The following is a 27344-nucleotide window of genomic DNA, read 5'->3' as shown; positions in this document are numbered from 1 at the left end:
GCTTCCGATGAGGAGTTTGACTTGTCCGGTTTAGACTTCACGTTGACTCTGTTTTTACAGTTGCGGGGGGAACAGGCCTGGGCGCGGGGGGGGAAAGTGCTCTTAATTTTCTCAGCATCTTCCCACTTCCGTGCCGTCTTCCATTCTTCAGTACTGTTTTCCCATCTTGTGCTGGGATTTCTTTAGCCTTTCGAAAGCTGGCTAAAGAGCTGTCTGCTTCTTATGCTGCAGGCAGTGAGGTAAAATGCAGTAATTCCACCGGAGAGCCTTGCTCCGTGGATGCCCTTAGCATCAGCAGTTCAAAAGGATGCCTTCCTAGGTGATAGGCACCATACGGTGCTTAGAAAAATACTTGTCATTCTGTTTCTTGTGCGGATGGAGGATCTTGTTCCATTGCAACCTGCTGCCACTAAGCAGTCCTAATGAGTTCTCTTCTCCCTTTTCAGGTATGGCCTCACAGCTGCAGGTGTTCTCCCCTCCGTCAGTATCCTCGAGTGCCTTCTGCAGTGCCAAGAAACTGAAAGTGGAGCCCTCTGTCTGGGATGTTTCAGGACAGAGCAGTAGTGACAAGTATTATACCCACAGCAAAAACCTCCCAGCAGCTCAAGGGCAAGCAAGCTCCTCTCATCAGGTAGCCAATTTCAGCATCCCTGCTTACGATCAGAACCTCCTTCTCCCTGCCCCGTCAGTCGAGCACATTGTGGTTACAGCAGCCGACAGCACAGGCAGCAGCGCAACAGCGTCCTTCCAGAACAGCCAAACCCTAACACATAGGAGCAACGTTTCTTTACTGGAACCATACCAAAAATGTGGATTAAAAAGGAAAAGTGAAGAGGTCGACAGCAACGGTAGTGTGCAGATAATTGAGGAACATCCACCTCTCATGCTGCAAAACAGACCTGCGGTGGGTGCTGCGGCCACAACCACCACGGTAACCACTAAAAGCAGCAGTTCCAGTGGTGAAGGGGATTATCAGCTGGTCCAGCATGAGATCCTGTGCTCTATGACAAACAGCTACGAGGTCTTGGAATTCCTGGGCCGAGGGACGTTTGGGCAGGTGGCGAAATGCTGGAAACGTAGCACGAAGGAGATTGTAGCCATCAAAATCCTGAAGAACCATCCTTCCTATGCTAGGCAGGGCCAGATAGAGGTGAGCATCCTCTCTCGCTTGAGCAGTGAGAATGCTGACGAATATAACTTTGTTCGCTCCTATGAGTGCTTTCAACACAAGAATCATACATGCCTTGTATTTGAGATGCTAGAACAGAACTTATATGATTTCTTAAAGCAAAATAAGTTCAGTCCATTGCCCCTGAAATACATCCGGCCAATTCTGCAGCAAGTGGCTACTGCCTTGATGAAGTTAAAGAGCTTGGGTCTGATACATGCTGATTTGAAACCAGAAAACATCATGCTGGTGGATCCTGCGCGCCAGCCCTACAGAGTGAAGGTGATAGACTTTGGTTCAGCCAGTCACGTGTCTAAAGCAGTGTGCTCCACTTATTTGCAGTCGCGCTATTACAGGTAAGTACTGATACAACCCTCACTTTCATACGCTGCGCGAGCAAAGAAAAGCTAATCCTGATGGGGTGCTAGGGGTAGGGGTTTGCTTCTACAAGTACTTCACTCTTCCGCCATTAGGTGTAATCCCAGTTGAGGGGGGAGGAGGAAATGATCAGCCTATCCACTGTTCTGCATGTTTCCTGGAGATTTCTTCTGAAATTTGTATGTAAATAAACAGAACTTCTGCTTTGCAAGTGTGACATAATATGCAGTCCAGTACCTTCCTTTTACCCCAGATTAGTGCAGTAAGTTGATTTTACCCTGTCGCTAGTTTGTGACGAAACAGCAAACTGGGGAAGCAGTACGCTACTAATACAGCATTTTGGATTATTTGCCATGATCGGAAACTAGTCCATTAACCATGCTCATTTAGAAGGGAGAAAAGTCAAAGGGATGCCCATTTCTTTTTATTCTGTTTCTTCTGGTTCCATCTTTGTCTGAACCCACTTCATGAGCACGTGACTTCCTGTATCAGCCCTCGGTAAGTCACGCTTTCATGAGACCTGTAGCTCTTTTGAAACGGGGATGAGCTAGATCTCTGCTTCCCTTAGCAAAATGTAGAAGTGGCTTCTACCCAACTCCTGTCTAAGAATTAAAAATAAACTCTGGGCAAAAATGTTAAAACTCGGAAACTGTGGAGCTAAAGCAAACTGTGCTTTTTCTCTCAATTATTCCTCCAGCTTGGTTCTGTAAATAGTGTGTATATTTCAATATAAGTAGCAGTAGACTTCAATAAATGGATGCGGAAAGAACTTCTGGCGTCAAAAGGACATGAAAAAAGTCTGTGCTGTGTGTCAGGGTTGCTTTCAGTGGAATGTGAGCTCACTTGACGCAAAACTTAACTAGTATCTAGTCCATCCAGCTGGGACAAGACAGAGGACTTGAGACACTCCACCCCACCCTGTGTCTCTGCCCTGTTTGATGTCTTTCCCGTCCACCTAGCTTCAGTTTAAAGCCCTGGCTTGTTGTAGGCTTGTTCTGTTTGTTCCTCATACTCCCTGTAACCTTGCCCCCTTTTGTTTTTTTGTTGGTGTTTTTTTTTTAACTCCCTCTAACACCGAGTACCAGCTTTCTGTGCTGTTTCTTTCTTAATCTTTTCTTAATCCATTCCTCACGATCTTCACTCAGCTTGTTGGCACCAATCTTTCCAATTCTAAACTATTGATTGTTATTTTTTGTAACGCAGTAGTCTTCTATGCACCATAGCTCTGTTAAAATGCTCGCTGTCTAAAATGCATTATTCGTTTTGTTGTTGTTGCATTGAAAGAGGTGACCGCTGATCAAGAATCTGCTCTGACTTGCAACACATGTAAGCAAAGCAGTTTGGGGAGGCATATAGTGCTTTCCAGTTTCTGATACCGCAAAAAACAGATTTGGCTGAGGCAAAAGCAGCAAGGGATGATAAGTATCTTAAAGGGTCTGCTGGGAAGGAAGCTGTCTGCTTCATCTTTGTGTGCGGCACTGAACTCCAAGCCGCTTCCGCCTCCCTGACGCGGAGTGACTGACGCTGCCAGAAAGGCAAATAACCTGAGATTAGATGGTGTTTAAGGCTGTCTGCTTGACTGAAGTTAAGAATGCTGTGATGTGGAAATCTAATATTTAGTGATACGTAATTAGTTTAATGGTGATGATTACTAAAATCCATAATCTAGGAACTTATGGAGATGGTGTAGAAACCAGCTTATTGTGGGAGAACTGGATTGCTTTAACCATATTCACATTAAATTAGTGTTCAGATGAGTTCAAAGTTGGAAATTTTTTCAATGCTGTGCTTAATAAAACAGTATAGACAATTGTTCTTTTGGTTCTCTGTCAGCTATTAAAAATAAACTTCTCATTCTGTGTTCACTTTTTTGTTTTTAATACCTGTTACTGGCACTTATGTAACCTCTGTCTCCTGTAGAGACATCTAAACCAGCCGGACTCGGGTACTGTAAGGTGAATTTTCTGATACATATACCCTGAAGGAAAAAAAACTTCCTTTAATAATTATGCTCAGTGCTGCTGGAGGTCATCTTGTCCAACAGCCCTGCTCACTCCAGGTTCTGATTGTACTTCTGGCAGTTGGACAACTTGCATCGGTCTCAATGACACTGCTGGAGCTATACATCCAGTTGGGATGTAGTATTGGGTTTGTCAGCGCAAGCGTGATAAGGCTGAGGCAGGTTCCCTCTCTCCACAGGCATTACTGCTGCCTCTGCAGTGTAGCCCCAGTCAAGAAGGGCAGTTTTGCTGCCATGACATGGTTGACTTAAAGTGTGAGTAGAAGTGCCCACGAAGAATTCTTTGGCTCTGAAGCCAGGCATGGACTAGGAGTAGGCTGGCTGGCAGTCATGCTTCTGTGCAGTGAGTAGTTTCTATGACAGTCCTGAGATCTATTAGCAGTAATTCCTGACCTGAAAACCAGAATATACGCTTGTTACATGAGGTGCAGAAGGGTATGGATGCTTTTGTTCTCCCTGGGGAGGATAAACAATAAAAGGAAGCAGACAGCTTGCAGAAATGAAAAATCCCTGGGAATCCCTGCTGTTCAGAGAGTGAGGTTTACTTGTGTCCTATGTTATATGTAAGTACAGCCATCATGCGAGTCTTACTCAGATCCCTACCTCCTGATGTTTCCTGTGGGTCAGTGTAGAGGCACCTAGCAAATTGAAGATACTAAGCTGAAGGACTGAACAATTTGGGCCATGAGAAGGTGGCACTGAGTGTGGAGGGAGCTTGCAGAGTGCAGTAGTATCTGTTTCTTACCTCTGCTTTGGGCTACATGACCTACTTCTGTCCCAGTCATGTTGGCCTGGGAAGCAGCAGTGCACGCTGCCAAATCTTGCTAATCCAGCTCTGAGTGGTGATCATGTTATTCACTGCATTGCTAGTTGCAGTTGTACAAGCTTCATGTTACCATCATTCTTCACAAGGGGGAGGGCTGAAGACCCATGTGTAAAACATGGTGTGTTTTGAAATGCTAAAAGTAAGTCTTGAGTTTTTCCGCTACTGCTGTGAATCCTTTCTCTTCTGAGAGTGCCTGAGCATATTTGCCAACTTTGGGAGTCAGAGTTTGGCAAGCATGTATGCAAAGAAAGAATGTTGTTGATTTCTATTTCAAAGAGCTTAAGATTGTAAAATCACTTTAATCTCTTGACAGACCAGCTATGAAAGTGACCTCTGCCTGTTGTCCTGTTTCAACTCACATCTCATAAGGCTAATTATAGTGGTGTAAAAGGAGATGAGAGAGATTCTGATTTACCAGCTCTGTCCTGCAATCAAAATGAGATCAGGTGGCTTGTGAGAAGTTCATTTATTTAGTTTTGGGGAATAAAATGCATAGAGTTCAACTTGCTATCATTTTGGTATTGAGGTTTTGGAATACCTAAGTCTATTCCAGCATGTAGTTAAAGACTAACAAACTATCACATCCAGCCTTTGTTGCCACTGATCCCTCTTTCCAATGGAATTGGTGGGATTTTTGTAATGCACTCATAAAGGATTAGCATGCTCTGCTTATTCCACAAGCCACTTAGTTTAGTTTGTTTGCTAGTCCAAACCAAGGAAACTTATGCATGCAGCGTTCCTTATAGGACCCAAACCTGTCATATCTGAATTGGAAATTCCTGCGTAAGTAGGGTAATCAAGAGGATCGATACAGTTTGTTGATGATGACTAGTAGACCAGCGGCACATGGGGTTCTGAAAATCCTGTGTGAATGACTGCATCATACTTGCTCTGCTTGTGAAGACCAAAGTACTACAGAAACGGATTCCTCTTGTTTGCACCTGTTAGCCTATAGAAAGTTGGATCTATTCTAGCATAGTTCTTTAAAATATAAATGTTTAGCAGGACATTCAGCATTCAAATATCAGATACTTACCATATTTGCATAATCATTTTATATTTTCACATATGTGAAACCATTCCAAAGTCAACTACTGCCAGGGATAGACAAACAAGAAGGTAGAAACAGATCAATGTCAAGTAGAGCGAGTGTCAGAATGTCTTAGCTTAAATAATCTATTATTCTGATTACTAAAGGTATATCGTGGCTCTGTTTTGGGGGGGGCTCAGACAGAATAGAAGAACCTCCTTGCTTTAAGGCTGAACGATAGAGAATAGGTATGACCTCACTGCAGCAAACAGCTGGTTCAGCTATCTTTTTTTGATAGATCTTGTGCCTTCTCAGGGGCACTGTGCCTGGGCAACTGGGATGAGTGCATTTGTTTTGGAGACTGGCTAATGGTAATTGTGTTGTCACCTAAAACAAAAGCTGTATCTGTGTCACCACGACACAAAGGGTGATTAATTGGAGAGTCGCTTCTTGCCATGTACAAACAGTTGGGAGGTACATTCAGGTTGAACAGTTGAGGAAGGTGAGTGTCAGATCTATTGACACCTGTACATTATGCAAGCCCTGTTTTTTAGAATCCTGTAGAAAGATCAGAACTGGTTTCAGAGCCTTTTTTAACAACAGAAATATCCACACTGTAACACAAGAAATGTCGTGCAAGCCCTGGGGCATGCTCCCTGAGTCATGACCAGAAAATAGATGGCCAGGAGTTTAGGACTTTTCTGTCTTCCTTTGTGCTTGTGTCAGTTATGCATGAAGACGATCAAGGTTTTTGTGTTTCCTGTACTTTCCAGAGTAAATTCCCATACCAACTCACATGGTTTTTGCAGCACTTGGGTTTTATGCTGTATGCAAATGTATGACCAGAATTTAGCCTGACAGAAAGGCATCGGTTTGTTTCAGAACAGCATGTAGGTGAAGAGTTGTACTAAAACATCCTTTTGTGTTATGAGTCAGTTCCAGACAGAAATCTCCCTGAAATGAAATTCCAACCTGTTGCAGAAGCAAACCCTGCTTGGAGTTTGAGTTTTTTTCATCACCTTCTCGTAAAGGCTAAGCCAGACAGGTAAATTTTGCATTAGGTGTGGTTCAGTGCGCAGAAACCTGTAACACAACCTTGCAAAGCCATCACAATCTCCAGCTGTGTTCTCTCCATCCATTTTAAATTCGAAACTTTCCAAACAAAGTTTGTATGAAAACCCGCTGATAGAAACCGAGCAGCCTTCTGAAGAGCTCCTTTTTCTAGCTCTGCAGATGCTGTTCTTTTCCACATGAAAACAGGCAGCCTTCTGCAGCTGGTTACCTGGAATCTTGAGACCTTCTTCTGAGAAAAGTCTGAGCACCATTTGCCATAACTTTTCTTCGCGATTCTGTTAGGGTAGGTTGTGCGCCGTCTCAGGGATGCTTCGCACCATACATACTGTCAGGTTTAATTAAACTGGTTACTGAAGGAGTAACTTCGTATCACAGTTGCATAAAGGCCACCTAGGAGTTGGAGGGCACCACAGCAATAAAAGGAATCCAGCCATGCCACTAAGCGATAAAAAGGTTGGGATCTGTTAGGGCACTTGAGGAAACATCTTCTGCTTTAAAGTGAATCACTTAGTTTCACACAGACTTACTTGTGCTTGGAGGAGAGAAGGAGGGGTGTTATCCGGAGTGATTTATAGGAAAGAACTGCATGCTTTCAGAGTCGAAGGTTTTACTTTTTTTTTTTTCCCCTCCCCCCCCACCTCAACAGAGCTCCTGAAATCATACTGGGTTTACCGTTCTGTGAAGCTATTGACATGTGGTCACTGGGCTGTGTGATAGCTGAGCTGTTTCTAGGCTGGCCTCTGTATCCAGGAGCATCTGAGTATGATCAGGTGAGAGTGCGTGGCGGATGTGGGGATGTTCAAATGAAATCACAATGATCTGTGTCCGGACCCTTGGAACCCAATGTACCTATGTCAAATTTAATCTATTATAAATCGCTGTTGTCTGTCATCTTAAGTTCATTTTCTCTCTGGTGTTCCCATTGCCTGTCTGTCTCTGTTGTTGTACAGGAGAGCACAGTTCTGTGTGTTTTAACTTGAGTTGAATGTAGTCATCCAATATATAGAGTCAATTTACAGTTAACCCCCTGGCTTCCAAACCCAAAAGCTGTTGAAATACCTTCCTGTCAAAACAGAAGTGAGGTGTGTGTCCTGCCTTGAAACGCCCTCTGTAATTTCACTGTGAGGGCAGTTTTTCCATGTGGAGACAGAGCAAGCCTATCATTCCTGTCCTGTTAATACCTACAGCAGCCCTCATTCTTAATGCAAAGTGTGGGCCCCAAGCTGTCTCTGAAATACAAGGGCAAGAGACTGAAAAGGCATCTTGAACTAATTAGTTCTTTCTGTGGATACTTAGCATTATTACCTGGGCTAGCCTGTTGCCTATAAAAGGACAAAAAGTCTATATCAGAGGTTTTTTGAGGGTAACTTTTCCACTGTGGTTTTTATGGTGGTATCTTGTTACAATGCTTGGTATAGTTTTCCTTATGCGATGAAATACATGAAAACTTACTAAGTTTGAAAACTTACTTGTGTTACATCTTCCCAGCACTGTAAATTTCCAAAGGAAACACAGTGGTACCTTAATGAGCAGAATGAGTTAGAAAATTACTGAGGTACAGCACGGTGGTTTCCTTGCACACTGCGTTTTGTGTAATTCTGAGAACCTTATCTAGTCATGCAGGTGGGCAGGGAGGAGGTGCTTTTTCCATTGCTTAATAGACAGGATTTTGCAGTCCTTTGTGAGGCAGCATGAGGTGTGACTTCATGTGGTTGATTTTGATATCTGAATTGCCCTTGAAAAATAGGGATGACTTGCTTTCATATTTTCTGAGATTCTGCAGGAGCAAGTGAAAGCTCAGGCAGAACTTGAGAGGACCTCTCCAGGAACGAGTTCATGGGTTGGAATGGGATTTAAAATTATCTTTTTAAACACCCTTTGGCTGTAAAGCAAGAGTTATGTCTCATGAAAATAGCAGAACTCTTAGCTGAACTATTGTGTAGATAAAAAAATACTCACCTGCAGACACTTCAGATCCACACTGGCATAAATGAAAAGTGAGTCAATGAATTCATATGGATCACATGCTATAACAGTGAGTTAAATGCCCTGCAATGTTCAGCTGTTTTGGCACAGTGGAATAGCAGGAGTTTTGCAAATAAGAAACGAGACATGCTAAAGGACCTATAATCGATAATTCGAACAAAGCCTGGTTACCTTAACACTGTGTTTGCAGTCCTCATTTTATAAATCAGTCTTATCAGGGTTTTTTTCTTAAACTTTTAGATAGACTCCTTTGAGGGGAGAGTCATGACAAAGGCAATGTCGCATTTCTCACAGTACATCTTGAGAGCAAATAGCATTAGCAGTTGGGCAACATTTGGAATATTTGAAAAAGCTTATTATTGTGTTTTTTCATAACTTGCTGTTTTCTTTCCTTTTGAGCATACCTTTTTATTTGTTAGCTCTTTACCAGTGTCTTACTGGTACTGTCACAACTATTCAGGTGCATTTTCCAAAATTCCAAGCCATTTGTTTTGTTACATGTAAAGTAAAGTATATTAAATGTTTCTGAGGATGTAAGAATCTGGTTGTACTAGAGGTTTGGTCTTGCTTTCTTGGCCAGTGAGAGCTTTGCCATGACATTATTCTCAAATTGTGTGCCTAGAGTATATGTAGCCAGTCACAGCAATGTTGCTTAGATACTTATGCATTTAATTATATATACATACGTGATAACTTCTGTGGTATTTTTCTCTCAAAATGTGTGCTGCTTACATTGCTGATATTGAAGACTATTGGTGTTACTTCATCCATGTCTCAAAAGCTTACAGTCTGCTCACATATACTTGGGCAAAAAGAGTTTCCATAAAATAAGAAAGATGTATTTAAAACCTAAAATTTCTGCAGATAATATGATTGAAAAAATTAAGTGTCCTTATAAACACTTGAGAAGGTCCCTTTAATTTTGCAGTTTGCAGTTTCAGTTATCTGGGCATTCTTTACTCACAGGTTATTTCCTATTCACTGTGAACAAACCTGGCTGATAATTACTCCATTAGCTATGAGTTCTTTATGTTGGGAGTCCTCATTCTTTTAATTTTCTTTCCTAGATTCGTTATATTTCACAAACTCAAGGCCTTCCAGCGGAGTATCTTCTCAGTGCGGGAACGAAAACAAGCAGGTTTTTTAACAGAGATCCAAATTTGGGATACCCACTGTGGAGGCTAAAGGTTTGTCTGTGTTTTTAATTCCCAATTCTGTTTTGTTCATTGAGGACTTGATATAAATTCACACTTAGTTTTAGCGTGCTGTGAAAACATTCTGTGTGAAGATTGGATTTGAAATGCCATTCAAATATAGCTGATTTATGTATTTCATTTCAGAAACTGCACAGACCCCCTGGTACTCGTCTAACAATAGCAGCTGTGCATGATAGTACCAGCAAAGAGTGGGTGTTAAAGTAATTGAGATAATAGTTACTTATTATGGCCTGCTCAGTCTTGGTGAAGTATGTCATCTTGTTGTCATCTCCTGACAATACAAAGAGTAAAACAGGGAGTATTTCATGATGGTGTTTGTTAGTTTAACAGAAATCTATTTGTGTATTGGCAGAGGACAGGAAAGAATCAGATGAGGACAGGAAAGAATCAGATGTACACTTCATTTGCCTTTAAAGCTGAGCAGCAAAAGGAAGGGGATTTTGCCTGTCGTCGTCTTCGTAAAAGAGAGATTTAAAATATTTATAGCCTCTTCTCTTCCTAAATCAGAAATCTTCAGTAGTTCTGGCATTAGCACTACCTAACAAAGCCTTGAAATGAAGTCATCCTGTTGTTAATTCAGCTTTGAAATGAATGATCTTTCCAGTTGAGGAAATGAGAACCCATGGCTGTTCTGGTTTGGCCTACTGGCATGTGATTTGTCTTAAAGCGGGCAAAAGATCACCTGGCTTGGCTCTTTTCTTGCTGCTTTTTCTTTATCAATATGCGGTATCTCAGTTTATATTAACAAATGCTTTCTTTCATAGACCCCAGAAGAACATGAGTTGGAGACAGGAATAAAATCAAAAGAAGCTCGGAAATATATATTCAACTGTTTGGATGATATGGCGCAGGTGTGTGGAGATCTTGTAACACGCAGATACTATCACATTAATTACATATGTTATTGGGATCTCTAAAAATGAGTCTCCTGTGTCAGAGCAGTCCTCTTCCACATGCTGTTGAGAACACTGATGTAGGTTTGCCATGGTGCCAATTTGCATCAGAAATCACTGTATTAAAAGACTATCAAAATGTTAATTATGAAGCTGTTAGAAATTTCTTGTTTTTTCTTAGGCCTTGATCTGGTAGATGCAACAAGCGTGCTTAGCCTGTTATTGCTAGTAGTCGTCAAGCTGTAGGAGAGCTAAGCACCTCCAGCTGTGTTTATAGGATTAGGCCTCTTACTGGACTTTGGAAATGTTGACAGGAACTACAGATCGTTCTATTTTTTCATTCTATTTTCAGAGGTAAAATGAAGGAATATCTGAATGTTTTTAATATCATGAGGCCTTGAATCTTAAATATGTTGGTCTCAATTTTCTGTTGCTTTTGTAGCGGTTATCATCACATCTGTACAGAGAATATAGAATCTTGCCATTTTGATTTGCTAGCCCCTTATAGCCCCACACAAAAAATGAGGGCATATTGCCAGGCAGTGGAGAATGAAGCCTGGCTGATACCTATTGAACAGACCAACTTCGTGCTGAGATGAGAATTCCATGTGTAAGTTTGACTTCCTTTTATAGAATGAGCAAGGGAAAGGCTGTGTGTTAGCACTGTAGTACCTAAAATTAAGCTGGCTAAGAGACAGAAATGCTTAATAAATATTTCTGCATGATGTGAAATTAGTGAATTGTTAGGTAGCAATTAATTTGATGTTTGTGTGAACTACTCTCATTTTATTTTCAAGGTGAATATGTCTACAGACTTAGAAGGGACTGACATGTTGGCAGAGAAGGCTGACCGAAGGGAATATATTGATTTGTTGAAGAAAATGTTGACAATTGATGCAGATAAGAGGATTACTCCACTGAAGACTTTGAACCATCCATTTGTTACAATGACACATCTACTGGATTTCCCACACAGTAATCAGTAGGCTTCCTTAGATTTCTTGTTTTGTTTCAGGAGGACTTATTGGAAACACAGAACAGCACTTTTCTGCTTTCTGTCAATGGTGTTTTCTGCAGTTTCTGGCTGATCTGAAAATAGCAATGGCATGTATAAGGAATGGAATGTTCATAAGCTTCCTTTTCATGTTTTAGGACATTCTTTGTTGGTTAAAAAAAAGAACCTAAACCTAAAGGCATGTGCGTAAAGTTGGGAATCTGTCATGTCTCTGTTGTACTGTTTTTACGTATCTGATATCTTCCTTCTGTCATTCTGTTTCAGTGTGAAATCTTGCTTTCAGAATATGGAGATCTGCAAGCGAAGAGTTAATATGTATGATACAGTGAATCAGATTAAGAGCCCATTCACAACTCATGTTGCTCCTAATACAAGCACAAATCTGACAATGAGTTTTAACAACCAGCTCAATACAGTACACAATCAGGTATAGCATCTTTTAGTTGTTTTATACTAATCAAAGAAATGGAGTAGTCTAATTTTGTGCCTTCAGGCCAAATCCTGTTCTGCAAAATACTATATTTAAATTGCTCTCCAGAATTTGTAGTCTTGTCTTGAAATTTAATTTTCCAAAACTCAGGCCAAGGCAGTTTCTTTGCTTCACCTAATCATATTTGCCTGTCAGTTCAGCAACATAAGTAAAGTTGGTGCAATTCATGTTTTTTCTCCTATGTTGTCTTATGCCTTTTACCTGAAACCTTTTCCTGGTGCTTCCTTCATAGCATAATACTGATGATTCCTGTTGTTTGTTTTATAACAAGTATGAGTGATAAATCTGACTTTTTTTTTTTTCTTAGGCCAGTGTATTGGCCTCCAATTCTACTGCTGCTGCTACTCTTTCCCTGGCAAACTCGGACGTCTCACTGCTAAACTATCAGTCTGCTCTGTATCCATCATCTGCAGCACCAGTTGCAGGAGTGGCACAACAGAGTGTTTCCTTGCAACCTGGAACCACCCAGATCTGCACGCAGACTGACCCATTCCAGCAAACATTCATTGTTTGTCCCCCTGCTTTTCAAAGTAAGCGGAAAAACCCTTTGTATGGTACTGTGGTTTCAGTTAGGTAGAAATGAGAAGTTGTAATTTGCACTAAATTGAGAAGGTACAGAAGACCACTCTGTGCATGTCACACAGTGCTCTTGCGTCAGATGTAAGTGCAGAATCAGGTCAGACATGTGTAGACAATTTGGTTCTCTTCCAGGTCATGCTTGAACAGGTGACAGTATCTTGCCTGCCTAGGTTGCAGTCTTCATCTGGTTGCTCAACCAGTTTTTCCCCCCAAACTGAACACAACAGCATTCCACAGAAAGCAGTGAACAGAGGAGCCAGACCTATCTGAAAATAAGAAAGCGTCATGCTGTGTTTTGTATGTCAGGAGTGAATATCTGGTCTTTGAGTCTCAGTTCACAAGCATTGATGCAGCTGTGTAGTTTGCTAGCAACAAATTGTCACAGATTGCAAATAAGTGAGGTTAGCACAAGCATAGCTCTATTAATCCTGAAAGTTCTCTCTTTATGCTTATATCTGGATTGTGTTAGTATGGAGGGTTAGATATGAAATGGGAACTGATAGTGTAAGGTTTGAACTTTGAACTTAGTCTCAAGCAACATAGAATTAGATGTCTGTGTTATCTGTGTTTCTGAAAACAAGACTGTGGACTTCAACAGAGCCAAGCTTTTGCAGACTGGTTGTCCATCATTGCCCTTTGGCATACCGGGACTGCAGAAGTATTTACTTCAGCTGGTGTTCTATTAGTATGTTTTTGTCAAAGGGAATAGCCTTTCTTTCTCTTCATCTGACCCTGTCTTCTGCCCTTACCTGGTAGGAATTTGATTTTGGAAAGAAACTAGGGAAGAAAAAAAAGAATAACAAAACAGCTTAGCGGTGATGTGTTCTTGTCCTCCACAGCTGGACTTCAGGCAACTACAAAGCATTCTGGGTTCCCAGTAAGGATGGAGAATGCTGTCCCAATTGTACCGCAGGCACCTGCAGCACAGCCACTGCAGATCCAGTCTGGAGTTCTCACACAGGTAAAAAAAAAAACCAAACCCAAAAAACCCCGTAGAGTTAACTGCAATTCCTAGCACCATCCAGGAGAACCTGACTGCCCCTCTGGTGCTGGGGTGGATGCAGGGGGTTCTCAGAACACTCTGAAAGGTTAAATGCAGATCACTTCTAAGACAGTGTTTTCTTGTTTTGTTTTCCTGGAATATTTAAAGTCTAAATTATTTTATGTCATGTGCCTCCCTGGTTTTAGGAGTTTGATTTAATAATGGGAATAAATATGTAGTATTCAGCTGCTAAAAACAGGCTGTATTTTTTCACGGGTGTACACTGCCTTATAGGTAGTGGTGTACATTTTTGCCTACACTTTAAAAACGTGGCAGCAAATTTTAGAAGAAATGGTTTCTGTGAGAAGCGAGATCCGAGTAAACAGAAGTAGCAACACAGATTACTCATGTTAAATTTTCATCTTTAAACCAACAAAATTATTTCTGAATCCTTCTCAGTTACATTGTTAGTGTGAATCGATGTGTAGCAATGACATACCTATTTCTGTTGTTTGCAGTTTAAACAATATGCGATAGCAAAATTCACAAATACTTCTAAAAAATGATATTTTAAACATTAGTAATGTGTCGTAAATTAAAACAATTTTTATTTCCAAAAAGTAATGTTTTCATATATAGCGAGTACCCTGTGATTCACAGGTTTTATTCACTGAAAAATTGTAATTGCCTTTATAATTAAGTGCACTTTTATTTATTTGCATAGTTTTAGTTTCTGCTGACATTAACACATACTTTATTAGTTTTACTCTCCAGGCAGTATATTGTACTTACTGACCTACTTGTAGAGGAGTAATTTTTAGATTGTTCAGTCCAAATAATTTTGGTGGCATTCTGTGATTTCTGGTTTGTTTAGCATAATTATACAGGTAACGGTATCTAAAAAGCAGAATACACTTGAAGGAGGCCCACCTGAATCCAAACCCTGCTTTTCCTGAGAGTGCAAATTGTATGCTAAGAATCTAGTTTTAATTAGACATTTGATGGACTAATATGTGCCTTGGTAGTTTCATCACAGATAACTTTGCTCTTTCATGATACAAAAGACCTACCGTGCCTTCTATTAAATCCCTTAGTTTATCTTTTTCCAAGAGTACTGTATGTGAATTTAGAGGTACAATAGTAAATGCTGTGTCCTGCTGGGGGTGCAGTTTGTGTTATGGCTTAGTGCAGTGTACGTAGTGTAACTTGCTCTCTGGGACCCAGTAAAGTGTCAATAGCTGAACACTTTCTCATTTTTACTTTTTAACTGTGTCATCGGAGAGATCCTGTTCCCAAATTCCCTGTTCCTTGTGTTCCCCTCAGGGAACTGCTTAGAGGAACATGCCCGGAGGGTCTGGGTGTTGGTTTCACTGCATCCATTACAATTCTGGAGTCTGCTCAAGCACCATAGAATGCCAGTGAGGTGAAAGCTTTTCTGGCCCTATTGCTGAACCCACTTATCCTGCCTCAGTACGTGTGTTTCACTCACTGCCTGATCTACATTTCAGGGAAGCTGTACACCACTAATGGTAGCAACTCTTCATCCTCAAGTAGCCACCATCACGCCGCAGTATGCGGTCCCCTTTACTCTGAACTGCGCAGCCGGCCGGCCAGCGCTAGTAGAACAGACGGCTGCAGTACTGGTAATTGCCTCCCTTGATTGTGTTCACTAACTGAGTTTTTGTTTTAACTTAGACTTGCAGAGGGCATGGAAGCATGTGCCATCTTGTGGCTGTGTTCTCGCTACATCTTAATGTCTTGTTGTTTTCCTCCCCAACATTGCTGAAGCACTGTCTGACTCTGACGTTTAGTGTGGCTCTGTAAAGAATCCAGATCCATTGACTATTACTTTTTACTAGCCTAGTATTATAAAGCTCTTCTAAGCTATACTATAGAAGAGTTATAATTGTTCTTGTTCTTCGCTTACTATCCTATCTTTGCCTTTTGATTGTTGAATACAAAGGAATCAGTCTTTAGCTTGACTCTGCTACAGGTACCTGGATGGCCAGAATTTGAACTACTTGGCAAGCTAGCTACATATTTTGTTTTCAACACATGTAAAGCTGCTTTGCATGTAGAAATGTTTCAGGTCATTAAGCACAGGCTAAAATCTCTAATGATAGCAAATTCTTTAATGTATTGCTTTAGCAGTCGATTTCTCTTAACCTCTGTTGAACATTGACAATAATTTTCTGGCCTTTTGTTATTTATAGCCAATCGCAGGTAGCTTGCTTCCTCCAGATAAAGATACCATTCTTCACAGATACTTTCAGTTCATATGTGTTTCTTGGTTGAAATTAAAGGTGAGCTCTAGTATCCAAAACGGCAATAGCTAGCTTTTAGGCTATTTGGAACAATTTTTAAAAAGGATGGGGGAAGGGAATAAACACACCTTTAAGAAGCGTATGTTTTTAAAATTGTCCTCTTCTGTATTCGTTTGGCACCTGCATCAGAACAACTTTGCAAATGCCACGAAGAAGTCATTGTAAAACTCCAGAATCAGATCAGTGAAGCTTATGAAAACATTGCAGTGCACTTAAGTGCTGGTATCCTCACGTGTCTTTCAAAGCATATTCCATTACGTGAACCATGTTGTTTCTTGTGGCTTTAAAGTGGTAGTTTGAGTGTCATTTTCTTCCAAGAGGGAGACCTCTGCTGAAGTGGAATTTGCTCAAGTCATACCTGTACTGAAATTAAAACCCACTTGTTTGAGTTCTTCTGAACCAAGTTAACTGCTCCCTATTTCTGAGGATGGGAAGGCAGGAGAGTGGGGTTCTCCTGGGTCACAGCTCTGAGCTAAACAGACCCAGGGATGTATCTCCTTTCCTCCTCTTGAATTTTGATTGCTGAAAGGCTGCAATCTAGGCTCTGAAAATGGCAAGGGGTGACTGTAGCAGAGCTTGGGACACAAGTGAGTTGTTAGTGATGTTTTCAAAAGTGTATTTGGGCTTTTGATTCAACAGGCAAATTCTGTTCTCCTGTGTGTGTGCAGTGGACTTGACGTTCAACTCCCCTGTACATCAGTGGAGATCAGAGCCAGCTGTCTCCAGACTATGAGCCTGATTCTGAGTTTCTCTGGAGGACTTACTATTTCTGTTTGGATTCTGGGAGCCTTTGGCGTGAATTTGCTCACCTTTAGTGCTTCCGACACTTCTCCCTTGCTGCTTCCCCTGAGTTTGCATTAGCCATTTGCTAAGCTTTGCATATTTTTGTCCTTCCTCTGTCAAAACAGTTCGTCGCTTGGAAGGCCCGATTTCTGCCTCTCATTGGGAATTTGTATCTTGCTGTATTAAACTCTCTGCTTTGTCTTGTGCAGGTGTTGGCTTTTGGAAAGACGCATGGTGTGACTTTTAACATATTTCTCTTTTTATTATTATTATTATTATTATGCTTATGTTGGCAGAGGTTTTAGCAGTTCTCTGCTTTGAAGGCTTCTTGTTTGGAACCGGTATTTGTAATAAGTGGATCTGTTACTTGCAGAAATATTTTATTTAAAACAGCAGGTGTTTATGGTTTTGCAGTTTAAACTGCAAGAAAGAGAGCCATATATTTTCAAAATCATAGAAATATTGTACTGCCAAATTTATTTTCCTTTTTGTTTGGGTTTTTTCCCTGAAAAAAATGCATTTTGTCAATTTGGACTGGAACATTAATAATATTAATGAATTGAAAATATCTTCACGTATCTCCCTTGTAACGAAATGTTTCTCTCAGTGAGGCTTTTCTTAAATACTTTTGTTGAGGTGGGGTGAATTTTCACAATAATAACACTGTCTCAGCTCTCTCAGTGTGAGCCCTGTAAGGCAGAAAAACAGAAAGGACCAAATTGGCTTCATATTTTGGAATCCTTCAGCAGAGCAGTGTGCATAAACTTACATGCAGAAACAGTCCTGAACACTCATGCTGCATCTGGCAGTACAATATCTGGCTGCATTCTGCAGTACAATATTAACACTCTTTTCCCCAGGTGACATCTGTGATACAAATGGTTAGCAAAGTGTCAGGGGAAGCTTCTCTCTCTGGTTTTCTTGTTCTTTTACTGTATGGAGACCTATTGAGAAAGTGCAATGATGTGCCGTTATCTCTGCAAGCTAACAATCTACACGAGTGCATTTATTGCTTGGAACAAATCTCTCTCTCTCTCTCTCTCTCTCCCTCCACCGGTAGGAACTGAAATCTAGTGAACTTGTGTATCTGCTTGTTGTTTTGCAGCAGGCGTGGCCTGGGGGAACCCAGCAGATACTGCTTCCTTCCACCTGGCAGCAGCTCCCAGGGGTTGCTTTGCACAACTCTGTTCAGCCAGCGGCTGTGATTCCGGAGACGATCGGCAGCAGCCAGCAATTAGCTGACTGGAGGTAGGGATTGCACAGGATCCAACTCCATGCCGAATGGAAATACGTGCCATCGCAGTACTGCCTGCAGTGCACAGAATTTCTCCCTTCCCTTCAAAGTCACGCAGGGGCTCAGTGCAGCTTGCGGTGCCTGCAGTGTAGTCATGGGATTTGGGTCTTTTTTTTTTTTTTTTTTTTTCCCCTGCCCCAGGAATGCACATTCCCATGGAAATCAGTATAGCACTCTCATGCAACAGCCATCACTACTGACCAACCACGTGACATTAGCTACAGCGCAGCCTCTGAATGTTGGAGTTGCTCATGTTGTTAGGCAGCAGCAAAGCAGCAATGTTCCAGCAAAGAAGAACAAGCAGCCAGCACCAAGTGCAGCCAAGTAAGGCTTCCTTTCCAGCCCTAGAAAGACTGTGGGTGTGTTTGTGGAAGTTGCCTTTATGATGTGAAAAACGGGTCTTCTGATCACAGAGGCATTGTCTGTGTAACTTTTTAATGTGCTACAGTTCCTTTTTAAGATGTCTTGGAAAAAGTCTCTGTACTGTAGTCACTGATATAAGTCATAATAATTTCAGTGAGAGTGCAAGGAACGTGACTGACCAAGTGCTTTACTGTACTGGTCAAAGGCGGGTTTTACACATTACGGGTGTGTTGCTGCCATAGCAATACAAGTGACAGGATTGACATCTGTCTAACAAGGGGTAGCAGGTTTCTGGCAGTGTTCATATTAATCAGTCCTGTTCAGAGCATCACTGAGTGCATTGGTCCCTTCTGGGATGCGTTCTATGGCGCTCTCCTGTATGAGTGTCCGCACTGAGGTTCTCTTTGTGTATTTCAAGATGTTTCTTCTTGTATGTGTGCTCCAGCGTGCTGGAGCCTGGCTGTTCTTAATGCTGGTGCTGGTTTGTCCCAGCCTGCTGACACGTAGCTAAATACTGCTTTGGTTTTCCTTCAGGCCCAGCTCAACTCTAGAGACTGTGCCCTCCCAAGTTTACTCACTCATTGGGAGCAGTCCTCTGCGCTCCACCTCCTCCTCTTCCAATGTGCTCGTCCCAGTGCAGGAGCAGCACCAGCCCATTGTCATCCCAGACACTCCAAGCCCACCCGTCAGTGTCATCACCATTCGCAGCGACACAGATGAGGAAGAGGACAGTAAATACAAACCTGCCAGGTAGGAAGTTCATTTAGGCAGCCAGTGCTGATTTGTCCTGATCTCAGCCCAAGCATCAAGGAGAACACTACATGCAAAGCCCTGGCTAGGGTAAGAAGCACTACATAAGACAGAAAATTCTGCATCATGTCCGCTGTCCTGTTTGTCTCTCTAGTTAATCAGAATTTCATCTGACCACGAGGGAAGATACGAGATCCCGGAGGGAGTTCTCCTGTATCTTGTGGTAAAAGCTAGACTGTTTCCCATTTGTTTTGTTTTGTTTTTTTCCCCCCTACAGTTTGGGTATGAAGCAGAGATCCAACGTCATCAGCTACGTTACTGTTAATGACTCCCCTGATTCCGACTCCTCCCTGAACAGCCCCTATGCCACAGACCCACTTTCCTCTCTCAGGAGTACAGGTGGTGCCCTGGAGCTGCCGAGTAGAGGAGCAGCTGACAGCTCCAGCTCTCGGACTATCATTGTGCCACCACTGAAAACACAGCTCAATGACTGCATTGTAGCTACCCAAGCTTCAGGTAGGTATGCTCTCATAGGTTACTGTGTAACCTCAGTAGTTTTTGCCAAGGCTCAGATGCTGTCTTATCCCTGACAGCTTTGTCCTCGCAGTTTTGGACTATCTGCATTGGGTTTTCAGCAGCTTTAGGTTTCACAGCTGCTGTTATGAGAGTGCAAGCCTTGGTCTATTTTCAGTTTCATTGATAGATTTACCTTTCATGTATGCTTGGCTGCATTTAGAAAGATCTGTAAAAATTCCTGATGATTTCTTGTACAATCAGATTTTAAATCGTAATTGAAGAAAAGGCTCTGCTACGGAAATAGTCCCTGTGCGTTATTCCGTTACCTAAGCTGGTTATCACAGTGCATGGCGTGTGAAAGGGAAGAATGGACTAAGGTTTTGAAATCTTTCAGGCATCCTGAGCAGCACCAGTAAGACCAAGCCAGTGGCCTCTGTGAGTGGGCAGTCATCAGGATGCTGTATAACACCTACTGGGTACCGCTCACATCGCGTGGTAACAAATGGTGTGCAGCCTCTCAATCTCAGCCAGGTAAGCACTGTGTGACTTTTGCTGACCTTTGAACATGATGCTTTAGAATTGCTTTAGAAACACTACGCTGCTGTATGGCAGGGAGAATGACTTGGTTACAAGAGGATCAATAGCTGCTACCTCAAATTCTTTGAAACTGATTCTGTCCTGTGGCCATGCAGGGTAGGGTAAACCCTGTTGGGAGTATAGGTGGAGTTTCTCAAGGCAAAGAATTTGTTACTGTACCAGAGGGTAGGAGAAGGAAGCATAGTTATGTCCATATTTTTTCTTCGTGCTCCTAGTCACACCTGTCTTGCAGTGAGACATTCCTGCCACTCGGGTGGGAGAGCGACACCAGGATCCAGCTGTTGTGTTAGAGTAGCATTGAAGGCACTCAACGATATGAGAAGCGGAGATTCTTTTGTTCTTTACCTTCCTTCTCATAAAGGCCTGACCAGGAGATTAAGGCTGGACCTTGTCTCTCAAACTAACAGTTAGCACCTGACTTCCCTTGAAACTTTTAGAGATTGGTTTCACTTCAATTTGTGTCACTGCTCTTGATGTTTGAGTCAAGCCGCAGTAGCCTATCAGAAGAGAGGAAGCATTACACCTCCAGTTCATTTCTGGCATGGGGTCGAGACAGGCTTTGTTGTGCTAAAATGGAGCAGCCCTGCTGCCGCTCTCACTGAGGTGCAGAAGAATAGATGTGTGAGGAGTTCAAGGGCTGGGTCAGTCTTAGGACCTGCCTGTACTTGTACAGCTGTGTACTGTAATACCCCAGGTGTGGCAGTTTGATCCCATTGTAGAGGAGAAGTGTAACCTTTGTCTCAGTGGAACTGCAGTAAACCTCAAATTTATGTGAGGCTTTCACAGAGCTGGGAAGGGAGGATCTGTAGAAGTGTCAGTCCTGCAGCTAGAGCAGGGGTGTTGATTGGGAGGCTCTGGCTTGACCCTTCCTTGCTCACCTCCTGTCCACTGCACTTTTCCCTGAGGATAGCCACTAACCTTATTTACTTCTTCTCCCTGCAGAACCAGCAAACAACAGTGCTGGCCTCACAGGAGAGAAGTGGAAATGCTGTCCCACGTAGGCAGCAAGCTTATGTGGCACCCCTCACGTCAACTATTTCTCAGGCTCCCTACACGTTTCAGCACAGCAGCCCAGTGCATCCCCACCTGGCAGCAGCAACGGCAAACGCACACCTGTCCAGCCAGCCACATATGTACACTTATGCTCCAACCACTGCTGCAACACTGGGCTCCACCACCTCCATCGCCCACCTCTTCTCCCCTCAGGGCTCTTCGCGGCACACCACGTACGCTGCCCACCCTAGCACACTTGTCCACCAGGTCCCTGTGAGTGTTGGTCCAAGTCTGCTGACTTCCGCAAATGTTCCGCCTGCCCAGTACCAACACCAGTTTGCTCCCCAGTCCTATATTGGTGCTTCCAGAGGATCTGCTATTTACACTGGATATCCGCTGAGCCCTACAAAGATCAACCAGTACTCATACTTGTAGTTCCTAGTAAAGCACTGTCCTGCAATAGGCCTGAGAAATTGGAGAAGGATTTCAGGTGAACCTTTACCTGGTAGTGACTGCCTGTTTTTTTTTTCTCCCTGATCTGGTTGTATGTTGTTCAAAAATGTCTCTAGTGAGTTCAGTCACTAACTGAGCAGCATGCTTTGTTACCAGTATGAGGGTCACTAATTAAGTTTTTAAAATTTTACTTACTTTTTATAGATGCTTTTAAAAAGTTCATGGTCACATTTAAAATTGTTCTGTTGTGCTAATCAAAAGGGGAAAGAAAATCAGTGTCTTGGAAGACAGATCCTGATGACTTTTTTAACTTGTACAACTTAAACAAAAAGACTAGCAGATTATATTTTAGCAGCTTGCACAAATCCATGTTGCCACTAAAAATGTAATGCACGTTTCTCTCATTATGTTGCTGGGGCAGTTTTAAAATCAAGTTTAATATTTTAACATTTGTTCTCTAATTCACTTTGTCTCTAACAAATTGCTGGTTCTGCAAAAGCCATTACATCTCCGTATATGTTACTGTCAAAGTTTTTTGTTTACTTCTCTGCTTTGTTTAAGGACTGGTAGAGGCAGCTGCCTCATACTAGCAACATTTTATATTCAGGAATCCGTGTACACCCTGAAATCTGTTTTGTTTTCTTGGAAATTCCATGTCTCCATAACACAGCTGAATTTTTATTGCATTCATTGCAGAATTCTTCTAAGTTTTTTCAAACTGTATTCAAGATCTCACTGTGTAACAGAACTCAGCAGCTTTGTCAGGATGCTGTAGTCTTCAGCTGAGAATGAATAGTGCAGCATTGCTCTAAAATTTGGTTTCTGCAACTTATTAGATGCTGGCCCTATAACGGAGCTGGATTCCTTCACAGAAGCACAGGGCTTTTCTTTGTTCTGTTATTCTTAATATTTTTCCTCACATGATTCATTTAGGAGGGAGTTGAATTTGAAATACAATGAAACATCACTGTATTGATGTGTACAGCTTTTTATACTCCTGTGAGCGTATCCTCCTGGATATGTCAACAGCTACTTTAAAGCGCTCTTAATAAGACTTGTATACAGTACATGCATGTAGGAATTGGGGGGAAAAAAAAAAGAGAAAGAAAAAGAAAAAAAGGAAAAAAATCCAGATTTTAAAGTTTATTACTGAATTTAAAACTATTTTAGAAGTTTTGTATTGGTGGTGTTTTAATATTTTACATAAAATGAAATATGTACATATTGATTAGAAAAATATAACAAGCAAAACTTCCTGCTAACCCCAAATGTTCTGTCTTTGTAATCAAAATGTGTAGTGATTATACTTGAACTCTGTACTTTGTGTTTGTCTAATTCTTAAACGTTCCTGGGGATGGAATTGATGTATCCTTTGTATTTAAACCAAAATGAATTGATTCATGTTGGAATGTATGTGATATAATGCAATGGTTAGAGCTCATCACTGTAGCACTGAGAGAGGAGTAGAGCTTCATGAGAGAAAAGGATACCTTCTGATTTGTTTTGCACAGGTATGTGTGATGAAGAGTTGTTTGGTGTGTCCCCTTATTGTAGTGCCTTAAATGATGATGTAGTGTGACTAGAGTTTACAGTGAGCTTGCCTTATGAGGGACCAGCAAGCCCCCGTCGAATTGAAGCAATTCACTAAGCTTATCACAGCAAGAACAGCAGTATGTTGCATAGGTGCATTGTTCTCAGTTTTAATGCTATCATAAAAAGCTACATTTTTGTTCGGAGTGAAGCGATGTTTCCTTAAAGCTTTTCCTTGAAATGGCATATGTACTGTTAGATGTCTGTCAGTGCATTTCGAATAAGGTAGTGCTGGGAATGCATTGGAATGTTTAGTCTAATATTGCAGAAGTGATTAAATATGTGCAATCACTTTTTATTAGATTAGTATGGCGTTACCTTCCCCCACGTTAATAGCAGACATTTCTTGTAAAATATTGCTAGCTTGGTGATAGAATATTTATACCAAAGAGAGCCTGCTGTAAAGCACATAATACCATTAAAAAGTTTTATAATGCTACTGCTAATGCGGAGTCGTTGGGAAGGTTTGTCAGCTGTAGCCCTAGTTAGTGTTCAGAGGAAATACTCATTTTGGATAATCAGTGCAGTTTTTAAACTACACTTTGTTTTCTTGGGTCCCTCGTACTAGGATTTATTTCTCATCTTCAGTACGTAGATTAAGTATCTTGTCCAAATGGATGATAAACTGGCTTGAGCGGTTGTATTACTGCAGCAATAAGAGGTTTTGGTAACCTTGAATCCCAGTTTATGTTCCGTCCCAGTGGAAAAGAGGCCAGTTCTCTGACCGATATGTGACAAGAAGTGCAAAAGTCATTTCTGAAATTCCACATTATTGTTAGCAGAAAGTCTGGACTGACCTGAAATTGGTGAACTGTTAAAGGTTTGGCATCTCTTTCGATAGAGGGATCAAGGACTTTGGAACTGGACAGTAGCATTAGCGATGTTGTTGTTCAGTGTATTTTTAGTCAGAGCACTTCTGTAAGTGTGCGGATAACCAACCGATCTTGCTATTCCACATCATTGGTGTAAACGATGCTATTTGTTGCTGTAGGCACTTTCTTACTTTTTTCCATATTACATTGTGTTCAGTACTTGCCTTGAGATACCTCTTGGGTACAGAGTTGTGCCTTTCCTTCGAAAGGCAAAACAAGCTCCAATTCCTGTTTCAGGAAAACATTATTCCCTGTTTCACAAATAGTAAAGTGTTTTCCATGAAGTCCTAACAGGAAAAAAAGACCTCTAGCAAAATCTGCTAATAATTTCAAGAAGAGCTTGCCCACTTCCCCCGCAAAAAGCAGGTTAAAATGACCATTTATCTTTAGAGTCATTATTATGTAATTAAACCCAATGAAATGTATTCACAAAGCATGGTGTCATCTCTTCCACTGTCCAAGTTTCCGAAAGTACTGGAACAAGGAGGACAAGATGGAAATGACAAAGGTAAAATGAAACATACTCCATTTAAAACAAGTTGTTGATTACCCTGAAATTCCTCTGTGATACACAGCATAAACCAAGCAAACAAAAACCCCACCCCAGCAGGGCCAGATTTTCATCTTGGCGCTGGCTTCACAAGTGTGGCGGATCCCACTCTGGCCCCAGTATGTGTTGCCCAATTTAAGTATATTGTAGACTGCTCTAAGGAGATACATCCCTTCTTCCCATGCATATCCAGCCTTCAAATTAGGTTAAAGAATTGACTCCCCTCATTGTCAGAGCTGCTACACATACTTTGTAAAGAAATGTGCTATCTCTGGATAGAAATTGGAGTCCTCTTTAATTTTTTTAAAAGTAGTTTGGGATTCACCTTTTGAATATTTGATAACCGTGGTCCCATCTAGACTTGTCTGTGTGATTCTTGAACTGTTAAATCAGTTGTTCCTATTACCTGACCTGTATTCGCAGCTGTGATAGCCACTCCAGAGGCAACTTCTGAGGCTTTCCTGCTTAGCACCTAGTTGATGGGATGCAGTAATTTACCTCTGACTCAGCAATTTCTTTTAGTACATGAAACTAAATTGCTTCTAAATGACAGGATTGGCACAGCCCTGCTTTCTTTTTTATTTAAACTTCTGAATGGTGCCGCATGTCCACATGGTTGTTTGTTGCTAAACTTTATATAATGTGTGATTTCAGATTCAGCTTGAAATATATCTATCTCACTACATGTAGCAGTACATTATATGTAATGTTAGTATTTCTGCTTGAATCCTTGATATTGCAATGGAATTCCTACTTTATTAAATGTATTTGATATGCTAGTTACTGTGTAAAATTTAACTTTCTTTTATGGTTGTGCTCTTCCTTTTTACAAGCCGCTAGATACAGGTAGTTTCTGACAATTACTGATCTATGTTTGTATTGCTGATGTACTTAGGGGGTATGTAAAAATCATTTTAACAAAAGAAATAGATATTTAAAAATTTAATACTAACTATATGGGAAAAGGGTCCATTGTGAAAACATAGTTTATCTTTGGATTCAATGTTTGTCTTTGGTTTTACAAAGTAGCTTGTATTTTAAGTATTTTCTACATAATATGGTAAAAATGTAGAACAATTGCAATGCATCAATAAAAAGGGTTAATTTTCTGTACTCTATTCATTTGGTCACTTGATCTATTGAAGGGCATGGAAAAGGGGTTTTGACATATCCGGGGTGAAATATGAGCACTAACTGTTAATCGCTTGCTGCTGACAGCGTGGTGCAACTGTACGTTCAGGGGTAGTGTGTGATGCGAGATCCTTAGCAAGCTGGTTTCGGAGCGAAGGCAGCGCGCGTCACGCCGTGCTGGGCAGCAGAGCCAGGCCCCGACTCGAGCAGCCGAGGCAGGACCAGGCCCCGGCGAGCTGTGCCGGCTGGGCAGCTGCTGTGCCACGGCTCGGGGGACCCCTCTGTGGCTGTCAGTGGTGTTCATGGGGGTTAAACCAGGATCAGGACTCTCTCAAGTCAAAAAAAGCTTTCCCATCACCTTGGTTTATGTTCATAAATGCGTTTGACTTTGCACATCTAGCTTAGGTGCTCTGAGGACTGCTGCAGGTGGCTGTACTGCTGTATAGCCACCCATTCTGGTCTGAACCCCACTTGGGTTAGATGCTGCTGGGAGGTGATGAAAATAATCTCTCCCTTCTGGTCTTGCTGGACACTTGGATGCCCGGGAAGACTTCAGTGGGAGGCGAGGACGGAGTCCCTCGCCGTCCCAAAACACTCGTGCCATGCTGGCTGAGCCTGGGCAGTGATGGGGCAGGGAGTGCAGAGGAAGGCTCAGCATTTGTCATTTGGGCTTCCCCAGGGAGTACTTTGAAAGCCTCTGGGCAGGATGGCGGGGGGGAGACTGCCGGTGAAGAAGGGCTCTTCTCAGATGTCCTGTCCTCACAGGGGCAGTTGTGGAAGGAAACGGCTGCCAAAGCCCCCTGCCTGATGCGAGTCCCTGGGTCCTGGGGGCACTCCACATGCCCCCCACGGCAGCCCAGGCCCTCCCTGGACCCAGCAGCCTGCGCACGCTGGACAAAGGGTCCCTGCATTTGCCCAGAGGGGTGTCTGGGACACGTCCGACGCAGTCTGCAGAGCGAGTCCTGTGGGAGCGGGGCAAGAGGTGCAAGAGACCCGTGTCAGCCTGAAACTGCTCCCGCAGCAGTGTGGGCTGAGCTCTCCAGTGACGCTCAGCGCCTGGGACGGGCTCAGTCAACTGCCCCAAAAGCACCGAAGGGCTGAGCGCTGCTGCACTCAGCGTCACTAACCCGGGCAAGCGGAGATGCACCCTGGCCTGCGGGTGAGCTGTGTTTTGCTGGCACCCCAGTTGTCCATCTGTGAGCGACGGCCTAGTGTGAAACACAGCAGAGAGGTGCTGGGGCCGAGACCAAGCCCTGCCAGCACGGCAGCTTTGCCTGGGGCCCTGCGCGGCCTGCGCTGCGCAGTCCACCGGGATGCGGGATGCGGGATGCAGGAGCACTAGATGGCACACTCGCCCCGCACGCAGCACTGCAGCCCTGCGCACGGATGCGGCCGACCCTGAACCCGGTGCAGATCTGCAGCGGCAGAGCCCCGGAAACCCACGGGCCGCGGCTGGTGCCCCAGCCTGTG

At 42.5% G+C, this 27344-nt stretch overlaps 1 protein-coding gene across 2 annotated transcripts; it reads left to right on the top strand.

The window, feature by feature from the left end:
* The first annotated feature begins 448 nt into the window (after positions 1–448).
* On the top strand, positions 449–22815 carry HIPK1 (homeodomain interacting protein kinase 1). 2 transcript variants are annotated; one of them, XM_009272718.1, is made up of 15 exons: positions 449–1524; positions 7143–7266; positions 9550–9669; positions 10464–10550; positions 11390–11574; positions 11872–12034; positions 12405–12627; positions 13516–13637; positions 15167–15301; positions 17874–18013; positions 18201–18383; positions 18957–19172; positions 19450–19688; positions 20083–20219; positions 21228–22815. In XM_009272718.1, exons 1-15 carry the CDS (start codon positions 449–451, stop codon positions 21711–21713), a joined length of 3636 nt encoding a protein of 1211 aa, XP_009270993.1. In that variant the 3' UTR covers positions 21714–22815. The 2 variants fall into 2 exon arrangements, with proteins under 2 accessions (XP_009270993.1, XP_009270992.1); XM_009272717.1 differs by having other exon boundaries at positions 17871–18013.
* Positions 22816–27344: the final 4529 nt, after the last annotated feature.

Source organism: Aptenodytes forsteri, unplaced genomic scaffold, assembly GCF_000699145.1.
Source record: "Aptenodytes forsteri isolate BGI_AS27 unplaced genomic scaffold, ASM69914v1 Scaffold142, whole genome shotgun sequence".
NCBI classification, from domain to species: domain Eukaryota; kingdom Metazoa; phylum Chordata; class Aves; order Sphenisciformes; family Spheniscidae; genus Aptenodytes; species Aptenodytes forsteri.
Note: the sequence above shows the minus strand (reverse complement) of the source record. Positions and strands in the feature narration are given on the sequence as shown.